We start from the raw sequence: 27331 nt of genomic DNA, 5'->3' as shown, positions 1-27331 counted from the left end.
GTTGTGGATTTTGGAAACTGTGTTGAATTCTAAGTTTGGGGTGGTAAATCTAATACAAAAGGGACAAGTGTGCGAAAAATTGTTACAAGAAAAGAGAAAAGAAAAATTGGAGGCTCTTTGAATGCTCCGGAAAAAGAAAAAAAAAAGAGAAAAGAAAAAGAGAACTCATCAAAACGCACTTGTCCCAATTAAACGGCTTGATTACATTTGAAATACTCAATCAGTTGAGTAAAGTTAAATAGTCGATGTCGAACCCCTTTAGATCAAAATAAGCACAGGTACAAGAAAAATAACAGGAGTGCCGAGCCCAAAAACCCCTTGTGTATCCGTTTGTTGTTTATCCCACCTGTCCTAAGCCCCGTTACAACCCTAAGTCCTCCAAAAGTGTGTGAATTATGTTTGTGCAATAGAAGTAGAATTTATTCAAAAACTAAGAGTCGATATTGCATATACTGAATCTTTAGTGCTAACCCTGAGAGATTGTGTGAGATGTATGAAAAGCTTGCAGGTAAAGAGGTGCTGGACTGTGAGGTGTAGCGGATAGTTCGGATCGGGTGGCCAACGTCTTGACCATGAAGGTAGGAAACTCGGTGCGAATAACATCGGCTGTATAGTGGTGAAAAGGAATTCTGGGGTGACCTCTGTTTGTTGTCTCTTGCATCACTTGAGGACAAGCAATGAGATAAGTTTGGGGTTGTGATCGGTCACCATTTTACTTGATTTTCATCATGTTCTCGGCCAAAATTCATCAATGTGGTAACCCTTTATTTTGAGTTTTAGTGTTTGAATTTTAAGTATTTCATATTTGAGTAGTTTTATGCTTATTTTGCTTTTGGTGTTAATTTAAGTTTTTAGATGCGTTTGATGTCGTTTCCATGGTATTGTGCATGTTTCAGAAGTAGTTGAAGAGTCGAAAGTGCCAAGGCAACAATGGAAGAGTGAAAGAAAAAGAAATAAAAAATAGAATAAAAATCCTGGAGCCAAACACGGCCCGTGTCTCCTGACACGGCCCGTGCTGCAAGAAGGACCTCTTCCCATACAAAAACCAGGGGGCTGACACGGCCGGCCGTGTTGCTTGGCACGGCCCGTGTCAGCAAGTCTGAAGGAAAAACAAAAATTAAAATAATTGAGAGCCAACACGGCCGGCCGTGTTGCCTGGCACGGCCCGTGTTGGAAGGTGCGCTGAATCTTCTGATTTTTGTGTTCACTCAAGTAAGTGATCCCGGAGGGCAGTTTTGACTTTTTGGCTTGGCTGTAAGGTGTACTACACTATTTAGACCTAAGGGAAAGGAAAAGAGGAGGACGGAACAAAGAGAACGAGAGAATCAAGATTTTTGGAGAACGGAGATCATCAAGCGCGGAAGCAATTGAAGATCGAAGCTATCTAATCTCTTGTAATGTCTAATCTTATATTTGTACCTTCTTTGAATATTATCATGAGCTAAACCCCCCAATGCTAGGGGGGTGTCCCTGAATTGCTTTTGTAATGAACCTCTTTCCTACAATGTTATGAATGTCTATATTTTTATGAAACCAATTTGTTATATCACGCGTGTAATGCTTGCCGTATTGGAAAATTAGGTATTGAATTGGAGGTAAAGGAGGTCTGACAAATCCCTTTCTCACTTTGTGTATAACAACATCGCTAATTTCTCTTAGGAATGAGGATCTAATAGTGATGATGGGAAATTCTTGATATTCATATATGGGATTAATATTCTTTTGAATGGCTAAGGAATTGGGATTTAAAATTGAATGTTAATGGTTTCTGGCTAAGGAATTAGGGGAAACTTCTCTTGAGAACCATATTGTATCATTCGAACATGGATATCATAAAATAAGGATTAAGTTTATTTCAGAGCAATTCATACACCCTTCATCTAGCATGTTTAACTCTTCTGCATTCAAAAATCTCTATTTTGCCTTTATATTTTACAAAGCAAATTCACTCTTCACTTACCATCCAAAGGTTATTTTGTTTAATTGAATCATTATCAACACTGATAGTTCCTACGCAGTCCTCGAGATCGATACTCAGGATAATTCCTTTTATTACTACATCGGTAAAATAGTACACTTGCTATTTTTCCCGATCAGTCGGCGTTCTAATGGCTAAACGCTGGCATGTCTACTCTCGGGGGAGGCTCTAGCACTGGTTTGTTGGGCGTATTAGAAAGGATTGACAGTGTTCTTTTGAAGAGGTTTTGGTCACGCGGGGGTGACAAGTTGATTTGATGTTTTTGGGTTTGATTGGTTTCGGTTTCGATCGCTCGGGGGCGAAAAGTTAGTTTGATGCGTTTGAGATGTTTTTGGAGAACGACAAAAGGTTGAGCAATGTGGTGTTCACCAATTGTCCAATTCCTTCGAGGAATAATAAGGCGTCCGCCTTCTAGTCCCTTTTCGTTCGAATTATTTTGAAAGTTTGTTTGTGGATGTTGAATATGCACGGTAGTGAGGCGTACGCCCCTACTTGCTTATCCAAAGAATAATGAGGCGTACGCCACCTATTCTCTTATCCAAGTTTATTTAGCGTTTTAGTCGGAAGCCGATAATTTGTGCAATATGGCGTTCGCCAATTATTCAAATAATCGAGAGATGACGAGGCGTACGCCTCTCATCTTTTATCATCCGAAATTTAAATTATAAAAGATATGTTTGGAGATGTCGTATTTGATTTGCGAAAATAATTTGAATTTTGGTAGGTCTTAATTTGATGACGAAGATTCGAGCAATATGGCGTACGCCAATTATTCGAATAATCGAGAGATAATAAAGCGGATGCTCACTATTCTCCTTTTCATCTGAAATATGGAATTAAAAGGATTTAAGATTTGTAGAAATGATTATGATTTGAAATATTATGATTTGAAGTGTTATGGTTTGAATGATTTGAATTATATTTGATTTTGAAAAGTGACTTGAAACTGTGTGGTTTAAGATTTAATCGGGTGACAAGAACTCGCGCAATATGGCGTACGCCAATTATTCGAGTAATTGAGAAATAGTAAGACGTACGCCTCCTATCTCCTTTTCATCCCAAGTTTATGTTTGAAATTGAATGGTTTAAAAAAATGATTTGAATTCATGTTGATTGAATAAATGAATTGATTTAGTGTATTATTTCATCTACTCGATTAATCAATAATCAAGTAGGTTTCATTGTAAGGAAGCCCAAGAGTAAGCTATGTGAGGTTGATGGCGATGCTAAGAGCACTCGACTTACAAGGGTGTTTTAAAAATGGGCTCGATATTTAAATCGAGAATTGTATGATTGTGCTTTTTGAAATTGATTTGAATGGATAATGAATTGAAATGAAATTGAATTAAAAAGGATTATGAAATGGTGATGACATGAAATAGTCTTGTTTGAAATAATGTGAAGTTTGTAATTGGAAGTAGTTAATCAATTTCTTTTTAACAAAATTAATTTATTAAAATTTGATTAAATTGATTAATTAAATTAATTAAAATTAATTATCAAAATTATTTAACTAAATTAAATAATTAAGTTAATTAAAATTGATTAATAGAAATTAAACTAATTAAAGATTTTAATCAATTAATTAAGTTCAAAGAGAAAAAAAATGGGTATTAACATTGATTTAATCGGTGTGTGTAGATGAAGATGTTCTCGGAACCGGTTTGAGCATAAGGACAATATGATTGATGTCCTATGCGAGGTTGTAACGCGGTGAAAATGTACAAATTAATATATTAGAACTTGGGCGGCATAACGGAATCGAATTACCGAATCCACTGTTAATCGGGCTCAAGAATAAAGTGATAATATAAAACCGTATTCTGCCAATTTAGGAAGTGTAAGAATAGCCCAAACGTACAAATTCATTCTAAAGGATGCTACTTAGAATCAAATAGTCATAAACCAAACCCTATTGACCTTTCCGAAATTGAAACAATATCCTTAGTTCAAAACAAATGAGACTTAAACAAATGCAATCAAAAACTACTAATCATATTGACAGAAATAACTCAAAAGCTATTGATGAATCAAATTTTCTTCTTCACATCTTGCATTCCTACTGTGTATTTGCCCAACACTTAATATTACTCTTTGTTATGCTAAATAAAACAAACAAATTTCTCAACCTTGCTAGGAAGTTCAAGCACCATACATGACTATCAATATTGGTAACCAAACAACGTATAAAATTGCGAACATAATGCAACCAGAAAACAGAATACAACAAATCCTTCTCTTTGAAAATTATAGCACCATCCAACATGTGCTCAATCATACATTTCTCATCTTCATTCAAACACGTAAAGACCTAACTTTAATACTGTGCAAAATTCACATAGGCGGTGAGAAACAGCAAACAAAGCTACGCAACCCATTGCATTTGTACTGGATTCATCATAGATTTACAATTAGAAATGTATTGACATAACAGTCCATATAATCAATTTCTAAGACCAAAGAAATAAGCTGAAAATAAAATATAAAAAAAAGACAACAGCGGGCAAACAGATGAATGGGGTATCTACATTACATTCACATCATGAAAATCGTTTCGATTTTTTACCTTAGCTGGAACCAGGGTTATTGCATCTCGGTAGCGTTGGATGCTATTGTGATATTGAAACGAGAACACGGGAGATGTTGCTGCGTGAAGGCTGTGGTTTGAAGGCGGCGACGAAGCGATTTCGCGGTTGTTGCCGGCAAAGCGAGTCGAAGAAAGCTTCAATCAAAAGCGGTTGAAAGTAGAAGGGTTTTGCGATGTTGTGGCGAGGAAGACGTGTCGGAGGTCGGTGAAAGCTGAACGAAGATCTAGCGGTCAAACAAGTGTTGCCGGTAGTTGTGACGGAGTACACCAACGGTGGAGGTCTTGGTGAAGGAAGGTGTTTGTGTGGTTGTGCGATGGGGGTTCGATGGAGGAGAGGTTGAGTTCGAAGTTGTTGGTGGAAGGTGATTCGAAGGATGACGCTAAACAGGGACAAAGGTGCGGAGGATTTGAGCGGTGAGAGCGGTGGTCGAAGGTTTTGACGACGATTTTGACGGTGGATGGAGGGTTAACGGCCGAGGCGATGGTTTTTGAGGTGGTGAGGGTTTGTAAGGCGGATACGGTGAGGGTTTCGTGAGGGTTGTGCGTGGTTGAAGCAGTTTTTTGGAATTTCTCTTTCTTCCCTCTTTGTTTTCAATTGCAGAGAGAGAGTGTTATGAATGTGTGTACAGTGGAGCGGATCCTTTTATGAGTGGGTGAGTTTGTTGAGTGTATACAGTGGGAAGAGATTTGTGAGTGTGAGGAAAGAGCGTGAGAGAGATTCAGAGAGATTTGATTTTCTGAGTGGATTTTCTCTTTTTTTTAGAGTGAGGTGGAGCTAAATGAGTGGAGATGGGAGTGGCCAGTGTGTGATCTTATTGTTACGAAGAGAGAGATATGAGGATTTTTGTGTTTTTGTTTTTTCTCTTAGAATCCAATGTAAGAATGTATATATATATATATATATATATATATATATATATATATATATATATATATATATATATATATATATATATATATATATATATATATATATATATATTATACTTATTATTTATTTAAGAAAATAAATCATAAAACACAAATTCTAACTAATATTTAATTCAAACAAATTTTAATTTTTTTAATTAAATAACTAAACCAAAGATTTTTAACTAAACCAAAAATTATTGGCCAATTAAAAAATAGAAATCGAGCGCAAATTTTATCCGGAACATTAAACCGGTCACACTAAAATTGTCAGCACAAAACATACTTATTAAAAAAAGTAGTCTTTTCCTCAAATTCTGAAATAATTTTGTATCGATTAAAAAGACTCAGACGGTTCAAGATATAACTGAAACAGTCACTGCTGACTTTGCCTGTCTTTGAGAAATGATTTGATTGATTGGTCTGTATTTTCAATAAATTCATTTTGACTGACATCTTAGGTATTATTCATGATGCAAATGTGTGTCATGTTATGCATATGATGCTAAATTAAAAATGAAATTAATTCTATGAAAATTTAAATATGCCCGGACAAAATTGGGGTACGACAGCTGCCCCTATTTAATTATCTTGAATTAGAAGGTCGGAATGACAACGGTCATCATACATTCGTGGTGGAAGGTAATTAAATACGAAAGGATCCAAATTTTGTCCTTTGAAATGCAATGGAGAGATGCAGATGAAAATGCAATGGACACCAAGGTAATAGGGGTAGAATGCCAAATCAATGTCAACCCTCAAGTCGACACTCGAATCTTGCACAGGTCGTATCTGATGTAAAGACAAATGTGGGACATGTTTCCTGGCACCAAAAGGATGACAGTGGGACTTGCTATTACCAAAAGGATGATAGTAGTTCACCATGATTGTCAGGATTGTCATCACCAAAAGGATGATGGATAAACCGAGCTTCAAAAGTAGTCATCACCAAAAGGATGATGGTTACAGTGGGTACAACAAAGATCGCCATTACCAAAAAGATGATGGTAATATCAATAACAAGTCTCGCTATCACCAAAAGGATGAAAGTTAGACACAATCCAAAGATTTCCATCACCAAAAGGATGATGTCCGTCACTAAACAGATGATAGTCATTCTGGTAAAGTTTCGCACTACCGAGAGTATAATGTCAAGGCTATCACCAAAAGGATGATAGTTGACTCATCAACTTCAAAGATCACCATCACCAAAAGGATGAAGGTAAGATCCAACAACAAAACTTGTTATCACCAAAAGGATGATAATAAGTTGACAATCACCATCACCAAAAGGATGAAGGTATAATTAAAAAACACAACTTGTTATTGCCAAAAGGATGATAATAAGCACTCAACGCAATTGATCACCATCACCAAAAGGATGAAGGTAGGATCAAGACAAGAACTTGTTACCACCAAAAGGATGATAATAAGTCAACAATCACCATCACCAAAAGGATGAAGGTATAATTAAAAGACGCAACTTGTTATCGCCAAAAGGACGACAATAAGCACACACGCAATTGATCACCATCACCAAAAGGATGAGGGTAAGATCAAAACACAAACTTGTTATCACCAAAAGGATGATAATAAGCACACACGCAATTGATCACCATCACCAAAAGGATGAAGGTAGGATCAAGACACAAACTTGTTATCACCAAAAGGATGATAATAAGTCAATAATCACCATCACCAAAAGGATGAAGGTATTGTCAAACGACAAAACTTGTTACCACCAAAAGGATGATAATAAGCACACACGCAATTAATCACCATTACCAAAAGGATGAAGGTAGGATCAAGACACAAACTTGTTATCACCAAAAGGATGATAATAAGTCAACAATCACCATCACTAAAAGGATGAAGGTATAATTAAAAGATAAAACTTGTTATCGCCAAAAGGACGATAATAAGTCGACAATCACCATCACCAAAAGGATGAAGGTAAGGTCAAACGATAAAACTTGTTACCACCAAAAGGATGATAATAAGGCGACACAAACTTAATGATCGCCATCACCAAAAGGATGAGGGTAAGATCAAAACAAAACTCGTTATCACCAAAAGGATGATAATGAGCACACAACGCAATTGATCATCATCACCAAAAGGATGAAGGTAAGATCAAGACACAAACTTGTTATCACCAAAAGGATGATAATAAGTCGACAGTCACCATCACCAAAAGGATGAAGGCACTATTAAAAGACGAAATTTGTTATCGCCAAAAGGACGATAATAAGTCGACAATCACCATCACCAAAAGGATGAAGGTATTGTCAAACGACAAAACTTGTTACCACCAAAAGGATGATAATAAGTACACAACGCAATTGATCACCATCACCAAAAGGATGAAGGTAAGATCATGACAAAAACTTGTTATCACCAAAAGGATGATAATAAGTTGACAGTCACCATCACCAAAAGGATGAAGGTGTAATTAAAAGACAAAACTTGTTATCACCAAAAGGATGATAATAAGTCAATAACCTTAAATATCACTGACACCAAAAGGATGACAGTAAGATCAAACAAACCGAACTTGTTATCACCAAAAGGATGATAATAAGGACAGAACTTCAAAACTTGTTATCACCAAAAGGATGATAATAAGTTGAAACAGACTCAATGATCGCCATCACCAAAAGGATGAGGGTAAGATCAAAACAAAACCCGTTATCACCAAAAGGATGATAATGAGCCCATAACTCAAATGGTCACCGTCACCAAAAGGATGAAGGTAAGACCAATCAACAAAACTTGTTATAACCAAAAGGATGATAATAAGTCAATAGTCACCATCACCAAAAGGATGAAGGTACTACAAACAACATAACTCGTTATCACCAAAAGGACGATAATGAATCCACAATCACCATCACCAAAAGGATGAAGGTGAGATCATAACTTCAAAACTTGTTACCACCAAAAGGATGATAATAAGTTTTAACTTCAAATATTGCTGACACCAAAAGGATGACAGTGGCGGTTGGATTTTTCAAATGTCACCATCACCAAAAGGATGATGGCTTAAACCAACCTTTATAATCTCTATCACCAAAAGGATAATATTTAGCTTGAACTGGACGTCATCACCAAAAGGATGATGATTGAACCAAAATGATAAGGATCCTTATCACTATAAGGATCGCCAACACCAAAAGGATGGCGGTAAGCTGTAATAGTTGCAGAGGTCACCATTCACCAAAAGGATGAAGGTTGAACCAAAACTTCAAGGATCTTTGACACCAAAAGGATGACGGTAAGATCACAAATGTCAATGATTTACCATTACCAAAAGGATAACGGTTACCGTAAACAGGACAATGACCAATATTATTCCTCAATGGACTTTCACCAAAAGGATGATAGTGAGAAAAATATTGGAAAAATAAGGCTACTGTCAAAGTTCAGTAAACCTGATTTGCTGGGTAGTGTTGGAACATTACCGGGTAAGATTTGCTTGGGGTATCAACAACAAAAGGTTGCAAAACCAATATTCTCTGGGGAGATGTAGTTTCTGTCAACAAAAGGTTACAGGAAACGACTCATTGAGGGACGCTCAACGCGAAACAAGGTAAGTGTTTAAAGAAACAATGTTTGACTTAGCTGAGGATAACATCTTATCAACAAAAGGCTGAAAGATGTAACTCAATGGGAACGCCCCATAATAGGGTAGGAACTCACTCAGAGGAAAAGAATGACTCAACTGAGGGTTGGCTTGGATGCCTACGACTAAACCTTGGATTTTGATTCGTGTTATGCACATGAATGATATGTATGCGTTATGTATGAGGTGATGCATGTGATGCATGTTTGAATGCAAAGACTGATTGGCTTGTTTGGGATTGGCCCCCCTTTTCAAAGGCAATGTATTTTCTAGAAACCAATGCTGGTTGTATTTGTTTTTGTGTGGATGCCAGCAAGGTGGACTTTGGCTTTTCTGGTAATTGTCAATGTGGATTGACTTATTGATTGGTGAAAGGATCTGACTTCCCGACACTCGGTAGTTGATGATGTGATGAACACGCAATAGATGCGGATACTCTTGGTGCCCCAAGTTTGATCTCTTGCTGATATGTTGTGTATTTGTTGTTGAGAAGATCTCGATCTCTTCCTTTGAGATGTCTGGTCAGCCTGTAACTGAGCATAGCGACGTGATCAATGCATCATGGTTATGCTTTTGACGTGCCCCAAGGATTCTTGTCAAGGTATGATGTTGTACTTGTACGAACTTTCGACACTTTGGTTGTGAACTCAAGCAGTCGCTAATGTCTTGATGCAATCTGCTTGACTGACTTGAAGATATGAAGGGAATTTGCCCCTTGCAACTTGTCTTGACCCTGATTAGCCTTTGAGGGACTTGCCCCTGATGGACTGAGTATTGAAGTACTTTTCCTCCCTGATCAACCGATGCTTGGAGATTTGTCTTATACTGACTACTTCTTAAGTCAATATAATCAAAATGATGCCATGCCCCTGATTCATAGGACGGTCTTGATTCGTGTCAGCACCAACGATCAAGTGCCTCTTGAATTGCCCCTTGTTGGAATTTACTCGATGTCAAGTACTGACTGACAGTTAAGAATTGTTATCCAAGAAATGGTGATTTTAATGCAACAGTTATGCAAACTTTGAAAAAACAATCATTCATTTGGAGTGTTGTGGTAGTGTGTGACGAGTGGATCATGTGTCCAATCGCATTGCTTGATTTAGCTAGTGTGTGAATGATGTAGTGAGAATAGAATATTAGCAAATCTTTGGGAGTCAGTTTACTCAACCTTGCTATAGTATGCTTTCAGAACAAACCTTACTTCAATTAGGTCTTTTGAGGGTTGTAACGTGGCTTGGTTCACGGTTATTGAAACAAAAGGATATAAGGCTCAAAATTTATTTTAACCCACCCCTTCTTCATGATGATCTCCAATCCTATGTTCAGTTAATTCACACACATTCATCTTTTGCAGGTGTAAGGATAAAGATGGTGATTCAAGGTCTCTTGGAATGGCAGCCACCTTAGTTTGTTTTTTGGATGTCGGTGACCCTTTGATTTTGGTATGGTGGTCACTAAATCTTGTTTTTTTTGTTGGAGACTTCCATTGTCTCTTTCGATTTTGTTTTGATCCCTAACTTTTGCATGGACTGCTTTGTTTGAAGCTTTAATCCATCAGGATTGCCCCTGTTTTTGCCTAAGTCTCCTTTTAGGGTGTTGGACTTAGCGGGCTCTTTCTTTGACTTTTTTTTTTGGAAATTGTGACTGCCAAGTCATTGAAGAACGACCGACATACAATTTGGATTTGTATGGTTCCTACGACACTTCAGGATATGTGCGAAGAAAACCATGTGATTGATCCTTGTATGGGATATTTCACCTTTGTAATTTGAATGTGTAGTCAGATTAACTGAACACTACTCTGCCCCAGGTTAAGCGTAAGGGTTTTGTAGATCCGAAAGAAACTCCTACTTCTAAGCTCGAAGTGGTTGACTAGGGATTAACTCCTTATCTCTCCGGTGTTTGGGGATTTGAAACAATGCCTGTACATCATCAACAAGGTTTTATCTGAAAGCATACAATCAGTAATTATGAGTATTCTGTTTTCGTCATCCTCCTTCCAACATTTACTAATAATAGTGTGATAAAGGAGGTGAAGTGGAAAAGTATGTGTTTGTGTTTTTGCAAATGTGATAGATGAGTGGATATGAAAGATTGATTCAAAGCATGCATAATCATCACATTAATAAAACCAGATACAAATAACAATGTTTAAAGCATACAGTACTTAGACAAACAAGATCAAATTACAAGAATGCAATATGGTGAAAATGGCATAATGATTGCCTTCATTCAAATGAATAGGCCTTCATCTCTTGATTCTTTGTTGGAATTGCTCTGTTTTTTTAAGCTGGTGGGAAGCTTTACCTTCGAGCTTCACTCGACTCTGCATGCGCTAGCATGGGATTTGTTGCAACGTTTGGCCTCACTGGCGTGAATGTAAGTGCCTTACTATCAATCAGGTCCTGGACCTTGTGCTTGAAAGCCTTACAGTTCTCTATTGTATGCCCTGGAGCACCCATGTGATACTCGCAGTGAGCATTGGCGTCGTAGCCTGGAGGATATGGTGGAGTTACAGGTGTTATCTCCTTCAGAACAACCGATCCATCCTTTAGCAGGTAGGGGAGGATCTTGCTGTATGACACTGGCAAAGGATCGAAATGTCTTTCTGGCCTCCTTGCCCTCTGCTGATTAGGTTGACGTGGTTGTGGAGCACGTTGCTGTTGATTTTGATGTGGCTGCTGGTAAGCCGGCTGTTGATATGGCTGTTGATATTGTCGCTGATGTGGTTGCTGATATGGTGGCTGATACGGTGTCGGGATGACAGCGGCAACCTGATCGTAAGGTGTAGGAGCATATGGAGGTGCCCTATATCCTCCTCCTCTCATGATGGCGTTGGTCTGACCTTCTGGCTTCTTTGGGAGATTAGGATAAGGCTTCTTCACTCCACATGAAGCATTAGCAGCACAAGGTAGCTTTCCCTTCTTGATCTGGCTTTCAATCCGTTCTCCTACAGAGACAACCTCAGCAAAAGTTGGGAAGCTGGATCCTACCATCTTTTCCATGTACTGGGTGTGCATGGCTCCCATAAACATGTCGATTAATTCTTTATCAAGAAGAGGAGGTTGGACGCGAGCTGCAAGCTCTCTCCAGCGCTGTGCGTATTCCTTGAATGACTCATTATTGCGCTGAGTCATGTCTTGCAGTTGTGTGCGGTTGGGCGCTAAATCAGTGTTGTACTGATAATGCCTGAGGAAAGCTTCAGCAAGGTCCCTCCATGACTGGACCTGACCTCTCTCTAGTTGCATGTACCATTCCAAGGATGCCCCACTGAGGCTATCTTGGAAGTAATGAATCAGGAGTTGATCATTACTGATGTGGGCAGCCATTTTGCGACAGTAGGCTCGGAGGTGTGTTCTTGGGCAGCTGATCCCTTTGTATTTGTCAAAGTCTGGGACTTTGAATTTCTGCGGAATCACGAGGCCTGGCACCAAACACATATCGACAGCATCCAAACCGGGAGTAGTGTGAACCTCCAAGGACTTGAATTTCTCTTCCAATGCGTGAAGTCTCTCAACAGCAGGGTCTGGGAGACCTCCAACAGCAGGTTTGGCAGGTTGTGGCATGAAGAAGGCGTCGTATGGATCTTCATCACCTATCACAGATCCGTGTCGAGCAGATGTAGCAGAGTGCTCACGGGGGTTCATATTGACCATGGGAACAGGAATAGGGATCGGTCCTCCTCTAGGCTGAGCGGGATTACCATCAAGTTCAGTCACTCCAGGGATGCTAAGTGATGGCGATCCAAACTCGGCAGCAACTTTCCTGGCTTCAGCGTTAGTCTCAGCATCCTTCTCCTTCTGGGCTAAGAGCAACATAGTTTCAAGCAGACGATCCATCTTTGCCTGCATGGAGTCAATGTCTGTTCTCATCGAGACTTGGTTTGCTTCCAGCTGTTCAAGTGTCATCTTGTAGTTGCGGTGTGTCTCGTACCGGTGTCGAGTAGTCAGCGTTTACTGGACAAAGGGAGAATATGGTGTAAGTTTTTGTTTCTGGACAATGATATGCATTGCATGTTTATGATATGCAAATGCATGAAGCTTTGCCATGTTTTTCACAGAGGAATACAAACTCAAAATTATCCACATGTCGAGTACATCAGTATAACTGGAAGAAGCAAAGGTTTCTCTGATTGTCAGAAATTCCCCAAAGGTAGGTTCTAAAGTTATGTTTTCAAGGAAGGAACTTAGACTCACGGATCAAGTTCAAAACTTCCTCGCAATGGTGGGCTAGCCACATCGTGATGGGAGTTCTGAAATGATCTAATCTAAGTGGGATTCTCGTATTGTACGAACAGGGTGTAGACCCTTCGGTTCAATACTACACAATCACCAATTATGAAAACAAAACCTGGGTTTAAGGCGAGGTCCCTAGAGTCACGGATCGTATTTAGAACCTCCCCACAATAATGGGCTAGCCATATTGTGATGGAAACTCCAAACAGATCTACTCTAGGTGGAGTCTTCGTATTGTCCCAATGAGGTGTACACCCCCCGGTTCAATACTACATAACTTCGGGTTCTAAGTTTTTCTCGAAGCTCGGGTATGAAGCTTATCTCACACCAAACATTAAACCCCATATCAAAGTATCAAGATAAAATACATACAACACAAGCAATCAGAAAAGAATACAGAGAAATAAGTATGGAAGAAAAGAATATCTTCCAACAGTCATAGCAAAATCAGACTAAGTTAGGCTAGACTCTCTCTTGCTTGGAGCAGGGTCCCCAGCAAAGTCGCCAGTCTGTCGCACCTCAAAAATGATGATAATGCGATCCCTCGCGATAGGACGCGGAAAAAAAATGTTTGAAACAGAGTCGCCACCGAACTTTATTTATTCCAACGAAGGAATAGGAAAATATCGAGAAAACCTTTATAAATAAGAACAATGGTCGTCGCAACCATATTCGGGTTCGGGAGTCGATTACGCAAGGGGAAGGTATTAGCACCCCTCACGTCCGTTGTACTCAACGGGAACCTCTTAGTCTGATTTTGCTATTTGACTGTTAATTGACTGTTTATCTGCTTGCTTCGAGTGATTAAAATTGATGATAGATATGGATGAAGACCTCGGGAGGGGGAAATGGGAGGTTTTTTTTATTAGTGTGCTCGCGAAGATACAGCAATCTCCTGCCTACGTATCCTTATGGTGCAATAAGGAAATCAGAGCATTCGTAGTTCGGGCTACTACGAATATTTGGTGTGTTTTGTTTTGATGAACGACTGTGTAGGTCGGCGTTCTAACGGCTAAACGCTGGCATGTCTACTCTCGGGGGAGGCTCTAGCACTGGTTTGTTGGGCGCATTAGAAAGGATTGACAATGTTCTTTTGAAGAGGTTTTGGTCATGCGGGGGTGACAAGTTGATTTGATGTTTTTGGGTTTGATTGGTTTCGGTTTCGATCGCTCGGGGGCGAGAAGTTAGTTTGATGCGTTTGAGATGTTTTTGGAGAACGACAAAAGGTTGAGCAATGTGGTGTTCACCAATTGTCCAATTCTTTCGAGGAATAATAAGGCGTCCGCCTTCTAGTCCCTTTTCGTTCGAATTATTTTGAAAGTTTGTTTGTGGATGTTGAATATGCACGGTAGTGAGGCGTACGCCCCCTACTTGCTTATCCAAAGAATAATGAGGCGTACGCCACCTATTCTCTTATCCAAGTTTATTTAGCGTTTTAGTCGGAAGTCGATAATTTGTGCAATATGGCGTTCGCCAATTATTCAAATAATCGAGAGATGGCGAGGCGTACGCCTCTCATCTTTTATCATCCGAAATTTAAATTGTAAAAGATATGTTTGGAGATGTCGTATTTGATTTGCGAAAATAATTTGAATTTTGGTAGGTCTTAATTTGATGACGAAGATTCGAGCAATATGGCGTACGCCAATTATTCGAATAATCGAGAGATAATGAAGCGGATGCTCACTATTCTCCTTTTCATCTGAAATATGGAATTAAAAGGATTTAAGATTTGTAGAAATGATTATGATTTGAAGTGTTATGGTTTGAATGATTTGAATTATATTTGATTTTGAAAAGTGACTTGAAACTGTGTGGTTTAAGATTTAATCGGGTGACAAGAACTCGCGCAATATGGCGTACGCCAATTATTCGAGTAATTGAGAAATAGTAAGGCGTACGCCTCCTATCTCCTTTTCATCCCAAGTTTATGTTTGAAATTGAATGGTTTAAAAAAAATGATTTGAATTCATGTTGATTGAATAAATGAATTGATTAGTGTATTATTTCATCTACTCGATTAATCAATAATCAAGTAGGTTTCATTGTAAGGAAGCCCAAGAGTAAGCTATGTGAGGTTGATGGCGATGCTAAGAGCACTCGACTTACAAGGGTGTTTTAAAAATGGGCTCGATATTTAAATCGAGAATTGTATGATTGTGCTTTTTGAAATTGATTTGAATGGATAATGAATTGAAATGAAATTGAATTAAAAAGGATTATGAAATGGTGATGACATGAAATAGTCTTGTTTGAAATAATGTGAAGTTTGTAATTGGAAGTAGTTAATCAATTTCTTTTTAACAAAATTAATTTATTAAAATTTGATTAAATTGATTAATTAAATTAATTAAAATTATTTATCAAAATTATTTAACTAAATTAAATAATTAAGTTAATTAAAATTGATTAATAGAAATTAAACTAATTAAAGATTTTAATCAATTAATTAAGTTCAAAGAGAAAAAAAATGGGTATTAACATTGATTTAATCGGTGTGTGTAGATGAAGATGTTCTCGGAACCGGTTTGAGCATAAGGACAATATGATTGATGTCCTATGCGAGGTTGTAACGCGGTGAAAATGTACAAATTAATATATTAGAACTTGGGCGGCATAACGGAATCGAATTACCGAATCCACTGTTAATCGGGCTCAAGAATAAAGTGATAATATAAAACCGTATTCTGCCAATTTAGGAAGTGTAAGAATAGCCCAAACGTACAAATTCATTCTAAAGGATGCTACTTAGAATCAAATAGTCATAAACCAAACCCTATTGACCTTTCCGAAATTGAAACAATATCCTTAGTTCAAAACAAATGAGACTTAAACAAATGCAATCAAAAACTACTAATCATATTGACAGAAATAACTCAAAAGCTATTGATGAATCAAATTTTCTTCTTCACATCTTGCATTCCTACTGTGTATTTGCCCAACACTTAATATTACTCTTTGTTATGCTAAATAAAACAAACAAATTTCTCAACCTTGCTAGGAAGTTCAAGCACCATACATGACTATCAATATTGGTAACCAAACAACGTATAAAATTGCGAACATAATGCAACCAGAAAACAGAATACAACAAATCCTTCTCTTTGAAAATTATAGCACCATCCAACATGTGCTCAATCATACATTTCTCATCTTCATTCAAACACGTAAAGACCTAACTTTAATACTGTGCAAAATTCACATAGGCGGTGAGAAACAGCAAACAAAGCTACGCAACCCATTGCATTTGTACTGGATTCATCATAGATTTACAATTAGAAATGCATTGACATAACAGTCCATATAATCAATTTCTAAGACCAAAGAAATAAGCTGAAAATAAAATATAAAAAAAAGACAACAGCGGGCAAACAGATGAATGGGGTATCTACATTACATTCACATCATGAAAATCGTTTCGATTTTTTACCTTAGCTGGAACCAGGGTTATTGCATCTCGGTAGCGTTGGATGCTATTGTGATATTGAAACGAGAACACGGGAGATGTTGCTGCGTGAAGGCTGTGGTTTGAAGGCGGCGACGAAGCGATTTCGCGGTTGTTGCCGGCAAAGCGAGTCGAAGAAAGCTTCAATCAAAAGCGGTTGAAAGTAGAAGGGTTTTGCGACGTTGTGGCGAGGAAGACGTGTCGGAGGTCGGTGAAAGCTGAACGAAGATCTAGCGGTCAAACAAGTGTTGCCGGTAGTTGTGACGGAGTACACCAACGGTGGAGGTCTTGGTGAAGGAAGGTGTTTGTGTGGTTGTGCGATGGGGGTTCGATGGAGGAGAGGTTGAGTTCGAAGTTGTTGGTGGAAGGTGATTCGAAGGATGACGCTAAACAGGGACAAAGGTGCAGAGGATTTGAGCGGTGAGAGCGGTGGTCGAAGGTTTTGACGGCGATTTTGACGGTGGATGGAGGGTTAACGGCCGAGGCGATGGTTTTTGAGGTGGTGAGGGTTTGTAAGGCGGATACGGTGAGGGTTTCGTGAGGGTTGTGCGTGGTTGAAGCAGTTTTTTGGAATTTCCCTTTCTTCCCTCTTTGTTTCCAATTGCAGAGAGAGAGTGTTATGAATGTGTGTACAGTGGAGCGGATCCTTTTATGAGTGGGTGAGTTTGTTGAGTGTATACAGTGGGAAGAGATTTGTGAGTGTGAGGAAAGAGCGTGAGAGAGATTCAGAGAGATTTGATTTTCTGAGTGGATTTTCTCTTTTTTTTAGAGTGAGGTGGAGCTAAATGAGTGGAGATGGGAGTGGCCAGTGTGTGATCTTATTGTTACGAAGAGAGAGATATGAGGATTTTTGTTTTTTTGTTTTTTCTCTTAGAATCCAATGTAAGAATGTATATATATATATATATATATATATATATATATATATATATATATATATATATATATATATATATATATATATATATATATATATATATTATACTTATTATTTATTTAAGAAAATAAATCATAAAACACAAATTCTAACTAATATTTAATTCAAACAAATTTTAATTTTTTTAATTAAATAACTAAACCAAAGATTTTTAACTAAACCAAAAATTATTGGCCAATTAAAAAATAGAAATCGAGCGCAAATTTTATCCGGAACATTAAACCGGTCACACTAAAATTGTCAGCACAAAACATACTTATTAAAAAAAGTAGTCTTTTCCTCAAATTCTGAAATAATTTTGTTTCGATTAAAAAGACTCAGACGGTTCAAGATATAACCGAAACAGTCACTGCTGACTTTGCCTGTCTTTGAGAAATGATTTGATTGATTGGTCTGTATTTTCAATAAATTCATTTTGACTGACATCTTAGGTATTATTCATGATGCAAATGTGTGTCATGTTATGCATATGATGCTAAATTAAAAATGAAATTAATTCTATGAAAATTTAAATATGCCCGGACAAAATTGGGGTACGACAGTTTCGATTATAGAGATTTGAATAAAGCCAGTCCGAAAGATGATTTCCCTCTGCCACACATCGATATGTTGGTAGATAATATTGCTAAATTCAAAGTCTTTTCATTTATGGATGGATTTTCCGGATATAATCAAATCAAGATGGCTCCCGAAGATATGGAGAAGACCGCATTCATTACACCTTGGGGAACATTCTATTATAGAGTGATGCCTTTTGGTTTGAAGAATGCTGGTGTAACTTACCAAAGAGCAATGACTACTCTTTTTCATGATATGATACATAAAGAGATTGAAGTTTATATCGATGACATGATTGCTAAATTAATTGACAAAGAGGAACATGTTGAGCATTTGTTGAAGCTATTCCAGCGTTTGAGGAAGTATAAACTCCGATTGAATCCCAATAAGTGTACTTTTGGTGTTCGTTCTGGTAAGTTGTTGGGCTTTATTGTTAGCGAGAAGGGTATTGAAGTTGATCTTGCCAAGGTCAAAGCAATACAAGAGATACCTGCGCCCAAAACTGAGAAGCAAGTCAGAGGTTTTCTCGGCCGCTTGAATTATATTTCCAGATTCATTTCACACATGACTGCCACATGTGCGCCTATATTCAAGCTTCTTCAGAAAAATCAGTCTTATGATTGGACTAACGACTGCCAGAAAGCTTTTGATAGTATCAAAGAGTATCTGCTTGAGCCTCCGATTTTGTCTCCGCCTGTTGAAGGAAGACCATTAATCATGTATTTGACTGTGCTCGAAGATAGTATGGGTTGTGTCCTTGGTCAGCAAGATGAGACTGGAAAGAAAGAATTTGCAACTTACTACCTTAGTAAGAAGTTCAACGACTGTGAGACTCGGTATTCTATGCTTGAGAAGACTTGTTGTGCATTGGCTTGGGATGCTAAGCGTCTGCGTCAGTATATGTTGAATCATACCACTTGGTTGATATCCAAAATGGATCCAATCAAGTATATATTTGAGAAGCCTGCTTTAGCTGGGAGAATTTCCCGTTGGCAGATGTTGTTATCAGAATATGATATCGAATACCGATCTCAGAAAGTGATCAAAGGTAGTATCTTGGTTGACCATTTGGCTCACCAACCAATTGAAGATTACCAGTCAGTGCAATATGATTTTCCTGATGAAGAGATCTTGTAATTGAAAATGAAAGATTGTGATGAACCAATGCTTGAAGAATGGCCAAAACCTGGTTCCCATTGGGGCATGGTATTTGATGGAGCTGTTAATCAGTATGGTAATGGCATTCAGGCAGTGATCATTACTCCTCAAGGCACACATTTTCCATTTACAACTAGATTGACTTTCAAGTGTACAAACAACATGGAAAAATACGAAGCTTGCATTATGGGGCTTGAAGAGGCCATTGATCTCAGAATCAAGTACATAGATGTCTTCGGAGATTCCGCTTTGGTTGTGAATCAAATCAAAGGTGAATGGGAGACAAATCAACCCGGTTTGAATCCATATAGAGATTATGCGAGGAGTATTTCAACTTTCTTTATAAAAGTTGAGTTTCATCATATCCCTCGAGATGAAAATCAGATGGAAGATGCTCTTGCAACGTTGGCATCAATGATTGTAGTGAAGTATTGGAATGAAGTTCCCAACTTGTCCGTGATGCGTTTTGATAGGCCAACTCATGTGTTTGACGTTGAAGAAGTCAAACACGAGAAGTCGTGGTATTACGACATCAAGTGTTTCCTCCAAAGTCAGATTTACCCATCTGGGGCATCTTTGAAAGATAAGAAGACTTTGAGAAGATTAGCCGGCAATTTCTACTTGAATGGTGATATAATGTACAAGAGAAACTTCGATATGGTTCTGCTCAGATGCGTGGATAGACACGAAGCAGGCTTGTTGATGACTGGAGTTCATGAAGGCTCCTTTGGTACTCATTCCAATGTGTCGCATTACGCGAAAAACCGGCGGGAAAACGAAACAACAGAGCCGCCACCGTGCGTTATTTATCCCAAAAGAGGGAAAGGAAACGCTCGAAGTAAACCTGGAAAAGACATGGTCTCGCGACCAAAGAGAGATGGGATCGGGAGTCGATTATGCGAAGGGAAGGTATTAGCACCCCTACGCATCCGTCGTACTCGACGGGATCCACGCACAAAAGGAAGGATAAGGGTTGCTAAAAACTGCTCACAAACTGCACATAAGGCTGGAAAGAACACACAGAAAGACAAGAGAAACAGGACTCGACAGGATATCGCATCCTGGGCCTACGTAGTCTGTCAGGCACAAACATCAGGGTCGACGTAGTTCGGGACTAGGGGAAACGTGCTCGCTAGGATGTCGCATCCTATGCATACGTATCTTCTCAGACTAAAGAAGAATCAGAGCACCCGTAGCTCGGCTAACTCATGCCAAACAAAACCACACAGGAAACCGACTGCCAATCGCTGGACTTACGTCAGACTCCACACAAAAAGGCAAACCTGGAAACCGAATGCCAATTGCTGGACTTACATCAGACTCCGAACCAACAAACACACACAGGAAACCAACTGCTAATCGCTGGACTTACGTCAGACTCCAACACACACAAAGGGGGTTGAAAACAAAAAGGGCGCCCGGAGAGATCAGCTCACCTCCTGTCTACGTACCTCATCTGGTATGAGGATCAGGGCGACGTAGTTCCCCTACGCAGGGAAAGAACTTCTAACCTAACCAGAGACTGGGAAATGACAAACTAGAAAGGAGACTAACTCGAGCCTAATAGTTATCATGTAAATTCACCATGGCCCTAGGTTGAAGTTTCTACCTAACTTGCACAGGGAGCAAGCTATCCTAAACAGCAGATGAGTAAACACAAGCACAAATAGCACACACTATATGCAAACAGATAGGCTCACACAAGGTTAAGCTTTAGTCAAGGGGTCATGTCAACCTCGACAAACAAGCTACTGTAACAGGGTGATGTTAGCTCTTAACCCTAACATTGAGAGTTAGGGTGAAGCAGATGAAATGGGAAGTAAGGGTAAGACCTCACAGCTCTTATCCCTGGCCTGGGAGAGCTTCAGACACATGAAAATGTGGGAGTCCAGAATGTGGGACTCTACTCCACATGACTGACACGACAAAGATCTTGGGCTATTATCCACAATGCATCAATACACGGTGTGTGAGCAAAGTGGATGACACACTGAATAGCAGGAGATGGACTACACATCTCTTCTATCTGCCAATGCCTCTTCACTTAGGAGGTCTTTGATATGTACAGGGGACAAAGATAAACAAGCACAAACATTGCCTCTTAAGGAGGACTTCAGACAGGTGCCTGCCCACATAACAAGACAGGTCTTCCAGACTACATGAAGTCAGTGAGTTATACCTCAAATGGTTAAGCAACCAAGCAAAGCAAAAGCAAGTTCAAAATGAACTTAAGCAACTTATGTACCTGAAAAAAATCTAACTCAATCAGTATACAACTCAAAAAGTCAAACAGACAACCAATAGTCAACAATCAACAGTACACAGTCAAACAATCAATGCAACAAGGTGCAAGCCACAAGCTCAACTCAAATGAGCTAAAATCCACCTACAAAACAACTCAAGGTTAACCAATGTCAACCAATTAATCAATCCAAATGAGTGAATCAATTCCATCATGGCCATGTACTTCTTAACCTGAAAACAAAGCTCAACTGTGAGAGGCAAACCACTAGGTCAAGGCCTAGGGTCAAAGATGAAGAAATAATTCAAAACAGAACATGAAATTCAACATGAATCAACCTCAATCAATTAAGAACACAATCCAAAAGGTCTCATGTCAATATCATTTACCAAATTCATTTCACAAACCAATCATGGCAAGGTATGCAAATTGAAATCGCATTGAAGCAACAGAATGAACAAATGCACATTAATTCAAAAATGATTCAATTAATCTCAAGAAAATTCATGGCTAAACAGAACATACAACATGATCAACACACCAAAAATTAGGGCAATTGGACATGATTAGGCATGGTAATCAAATTGTATAAGGCAAGGCAATCAAAACAACTCAAATGTGACACCAAATGGTACACCAACTTAGCACAAGCCTAAAACAGAAATGAAACATGGTAAAGACCTCCAACCAAAGCCCAAAAAACCTTTATTATGTCTAGAAAGAGTGTGAAAAATTTCACATTCATAGGATAAAGCACAAGCATTTCACAAATGATTGAAATTCAAGACCATTCAAAAGTGCACAAATGACCATCCAGAATGAAAAATCTCAATCAAATCAGAAATGAATCCAAAAATTCCAAGAAAATTCATGATCAATCACAACATCCATCTCATGCATCATACAAAAAATCACATCAATTGGAATTCATTTGGCATGGCAAACAAATTAATCAAACTGGACAAGCAAAGGTGTGACACACATTGTCACACCTACATTCACAAGATCATAACTCAGCAATGGCACATGATAAAATTGCAAACTCAACACCAAAATGTCCAGCAATATGTCTAGTTTAAGCATGTCAAATTTCATAAGCATTGGATTAAATCTCATCATTTCACAAGAGATAGGGCAAGCAAGGTACAATATATGACACATGCACACAAACCCTAGGCCAAATTAATTTTCATCCGAGCACAAATTCTGGAAAAATGCTCATAAAAATCTAGAAACAACAAGGAGAACAATGCAAAAATCCACACATTATTTGGATCAATATTCATTTAGTTATGAATTTATGAAGTGCAAGAAAAAATAAAAAAACATGAAACAATGCACATGAATATTATGGAGGGAAAAGAGAAAATGAAAAATGCATTTGAATTCATGTCACAGCCAGGATTCGAAGTGGAACCACATTTGAACTGAGGCGCGCTTCATAGTGAAACGCACCGTTTCACTAATGACGTGGCCATCCTAACCAATCATACGCGTGCATGGTACTTGCCTGGTCCAATCAGAAACGAGTAATTCACAAACACATGCACAATTCTAGAAATGCACTGGGAAAGATCAAACGAGTTCTGGAAACGCAAACCCTATCATCTTCATCATGTTCATCATACTTCAAGAACATTTTTCTCAGAAACACAAAACAAGCATATCAATGTGTTCATCTCTCATCATACATCAACAATCCATGCCTAGTTTGTTCTAATTCAACATATATCAAGCAAATCGAATCAATTAAGTTTCACACATCAAACTTCAAATCAGCATAACTATCACAATAGTGCATAGATTTCTATGAAACAAAGCTCAGTTTGCTCAGCATTGAAGGATCTACAACAATCACCTAACAATTTCATGAATAGAGGAGATCGATTTCTGACCTTAATGAAGATGCAGAAGTGGAATTGGTGATTTCAGGCCTTGAACAGCTCAAACAGTTCTTCCAAAGCTTTTGTATGATTGAATGGAGGAAGGTTTGAAGGTTAATTGTGCTTGATTCCACAGAAATATGAAACTGCCATTGATGAATGCAAGCTTCGAGCTGCTTCAAATCTGCACGAAATCCCTTGGATCTTGCTTCAATAATGCTCCACAATGCTTCCAGGTGAAGAATTAATCAAGGAATATGCAATGTATTTGAAGAAATTCACAGAAAAAAGTGAGAGCAAAAGTGTGAGAAACTAGATCTAGATCTGAATTCTGATTGTGTTCATGCTGAAATCTGTTAGGGTTTGGGCTTTATACTCCCTCCTAATCATGTCCTTAATCAGGATTAATCATTTGGCAAGTGTAATTAGGGAAATAAGGTGCATGTGCAAAATTAGATAATGCACCTCTATGCATGAAATGAATGGAACAGTGCACGAATTAGGGCTTGGATTCACTCAAAATGTCATTTGGAAGCCAATGCAAGTGTTGGAATGTGTAAACAATGCATCATTTTTAAATTTGAATTTTCCTTCCAAAATTTAGGTGAAATTTAAAATAATTATGTGATGGAAAGGCATGGCATGTGATGCATGATTTGGATAGTATATGTCAAGACATGAATGTACAAAAAAGAACCACTCCATTTGGCCTTTTGGTTAAGAAGTTATGCATGTTTGAAGTTCCATGTTCACTTGGCCATGTTTGATCCATATCTCTTCAACCATACATGAGAAATTCATGATCTTGGACTTTTTGGAAATGGGAGAGCAAGATCTTCAACTTTCATGTTGGACAAAATTTCATTTGAAGCTTTCTTGATGATCTAATCTTGAGGAGAAAACCCTTCCATTTTTGGCAAATTCAAATTACAGGTCACTTACTATTTTTGGAAAGTTTTGATCTGACCTCAAATCCTTCAATGTTGATATTTGAAATGTCAAATGAGACTTGTATGGACATGAATGAGGCATCTCTAACCATCTCCCACCTTCAAATCCATGGTTGAACTGACAATTGACTTTTGTTGACTTTCTAGGGTTTCAGATGAATTGATCATTGACTGATGGGCTTTGAACATCCAATCTTTGGCCAAACCACTTCAAAATGATCCTTGAATCATATGAACTCATTGAACCAACCCTAGGGCTTTGATTCCATGGAAAATGCACTTGCTTGCTTGCACAACTGAATCTCCTGACCAGTCTTGACTGATGACTTGATAGATTATGCAATGGACAATGCAATGTTATGACCTAAAATGAAAATGTATGTACAAATGGGAGGTGCAAATTTGAGGTGCTACACAATGGACATGCAATGGCGAAGAAGATGTTGCAAGCAGGTTATTATTGGCCTACAATGGAATCTGACTGTTGCAAGTTTGTGAAGAAATGTCATAAGTGTCAAATATATGCTGATACGATTCATGTTCCTCCGACACTATTGAATGTTATTTCTTCCCCATGGCCCTTCTCCATGTGGGGAATTGATATGATTGGGATGATTGAGCCCAAAGTGCCGAATGGACATCGTTTCATTTTGGTGGCAATTGACTACTTCACAAAGTGGGTTGAAGCGGCATCGTATGCGAATGTAACCAAGCAAGTTGTTGTAAGGTTTATCAAGAATCAGATCATATGCCACTATGGTGTGCCAAGTAAGATCATTACTGATAATGGATCAAACTTGAATAACAATATGGTGGAAGCTCTTTGTAAAGACTTCAAGATTGCACATCATAATTCTTCTCTCTACAGACCCAAGATGAATAGGGTTGTTGAAGCTGCAAACAAGAACATCAAGAAGATTATTCAGAAGATGGTTGTAATGTATAAGGATTGGCACGAGATGCTCCCATTTTCTTTACATAGGTATTGTACATCCATCCGCACTTCAACAGGGGAAACCCCTTTCTCACTTGTTTATGGTATGGAAGCAGTGCTCCCCATAGAGGTTGAGATTCCTTCATTACGTGTGCTCATGGAAGCCAAGTTGACTGAGGCTGAATGGTGTCAGACCAGGTATGATCAGCTGAATTTAATAGAAGAGAAGAGATTAACTGCCATGTGTCATGGTCAGTTATATCAACAGAGGATGAAGAAAGCTTTTGATAAGAAGGTCAGACCTCGTGTATTCAGGGAAGGTGGCCTTGTTCTCAAGAAGATTTTATCGTTCAAACTGGATTCTATGGGCAAATGGACTCCTAATTATGAAGGCCCATATGTTGTTAAGAGAGCCTTTTTAGGCGGTGCTTTGATTCTTACAACTATGGATGGTGAAGAGTTCACTCGTCCTGTGAACGCAGATGCAGTCAAGAAATACTTCGCCTAAAAAAGAAAAGAACAGCTCGCTATGTTGAAAACCCGAAAGGGCAACTTAGGAAAAAATGAACGTCTCGGTGGATTGAATACCCGAAAGGGCGATCCAGGCAAAAGTTAGAGACATAAAACGGAAAGAATTTCCCGATAAGTTGAGTACCCCACCTTAGGGCAACTTATGCAAAAATTAGGAATTATGGCAAGTAACTGCACTCCGCCGGTTTTCCAGTGTTGGAAAGATTTTGTTGAGTACAAGGGTTGATAATGTTTCATCATCCCCGGTAGCGGTCAAAAGCACAACAGACATCAAGAGTTGGTAGAAGGATTAGTGGTCATTTGTATTCAATGTAACCATTTTCCATGGAAATTACCATTTTCAACTTTGTAAAAAAATCTATGGAGTCTTGTCATTTACAGACTACCATTCTATTAAATAAAATTGAGCTTTTACCCAATTATTTCCACTCTTATTTTACTTCAGCCAATAGTTTAAATTTTATTATGATCATTTTTAAAATTAAAATTTTAAAATCATTTTCTTAAATATATAAAAGCAAGAACTTTTCAAAGCAATTAAAAAAGAAACATCAACAGCATTTTAAAAGTAGCAAGTCTTAAGTGTGAAGCATTAAGGGTTCCCCAAGGCATTTAACCCTTCGGGTATCCCTAGCCGAGTTTGTTGATTCAGTTCCCCTGCGACATGTTTGATCCCCAGTGGAACTCCCGTACCATTTTCCTAGTTGAGTTGATGGGTTCAGTACCCTGCGGAGTTGTGTTTTATTCCCGACGAAGTTTCTATATTCCCCTATAGGGATTATGTATTCTTCAGCAGGTTTGGTTTTGGATCTTCAACAAAGTAAGTTGATTTCCCAAGTAGATCGCGTTGGTTTCTCCACCCGTCGCCATCCGACTCGCTCCCAGTCAGAGTTTCCTCCTAGTTTCTGAGCAGCTATTTGTGTTATCCTTTGTATGGTTGTCTCCCATTTGATATGGTGTTGACCTAAAATTCCCCACAGAGTCGATAACGTTTCCTTTCCTCAGCGGATCTCCTCCTTCCCCGTCTGGGGTTGAGCCTTTGGGATGTTGATCGCTCTGTTCTCTGGAAGTTATCCTTTTTTTGGATGGGCCGAGGATTGTACCGGTGATTCAAATTTCGTGACATCTTTGTATCCTTTGTGATCGTTTTGTCAGCATAATCATCATATATACATATACATATATACTCATATAATTTCATATTTGCATATTTGCATATTTGCATCATTCATATTTGTTGAATTATTGTCTGAGATTCTTATGCTCTGTTATGACGGTACTTTATCCCCATACAAGTTCGGTGTCTGTCCTCTCTCAATTATAGAAGGTCGGCCCCTTAAGCAGAAAGACTTTAACCTT

The 27331-nt window shown here is 38.5% G+C and overlaps 1 protein-coding gene across 1 annotated transcript; it reads right to left on the bottom strand.

Moving 5' to 3' along the window:
• Positions 1-4375: 4375 nt before the first annotated feature.
• Positions 4376-13007, bottom strand: LOC127102839 (uncharacterized). The gene is made up of 4 exons (XM_051040167.1): positions 12413-13007; positions 11640-12337; positions 4545-4700; positions 4376-4447 (listed from the first exon to the last, which is right to left on the bottom strand). Exons 1-4 carry the CDS (start codon positions 13005-13007, stop codon positions 4376-4378), a joined length of 1521 nt encoding a protein of 506 aa, XP_050896124.1.
• Between the last annotated feature and the right edge of the window lie 14324 nt (positions 13008-27331).

This window comes from Lathyrus oleraceus, chromosome 7 (genome assembly GCF_024323335.1).
Source record: "Lathyrus oleraceus cultivar Zhongwan6 chromosome 7, CAAS_Psat_ZW6_1.0, whole genome shotgun sequence".
Lineage (NCBI taxonomy): Eukaryota > Viridiplantae > Streptophyta > Magnoliopsida > Fabales > Fabaceae > Lathyrus > Lathyrus oleraceus.
Note: the sequence above shows the minus strand (reverse complement) of the source record. Positions and strands in the feature narration are given on the sequence as shown.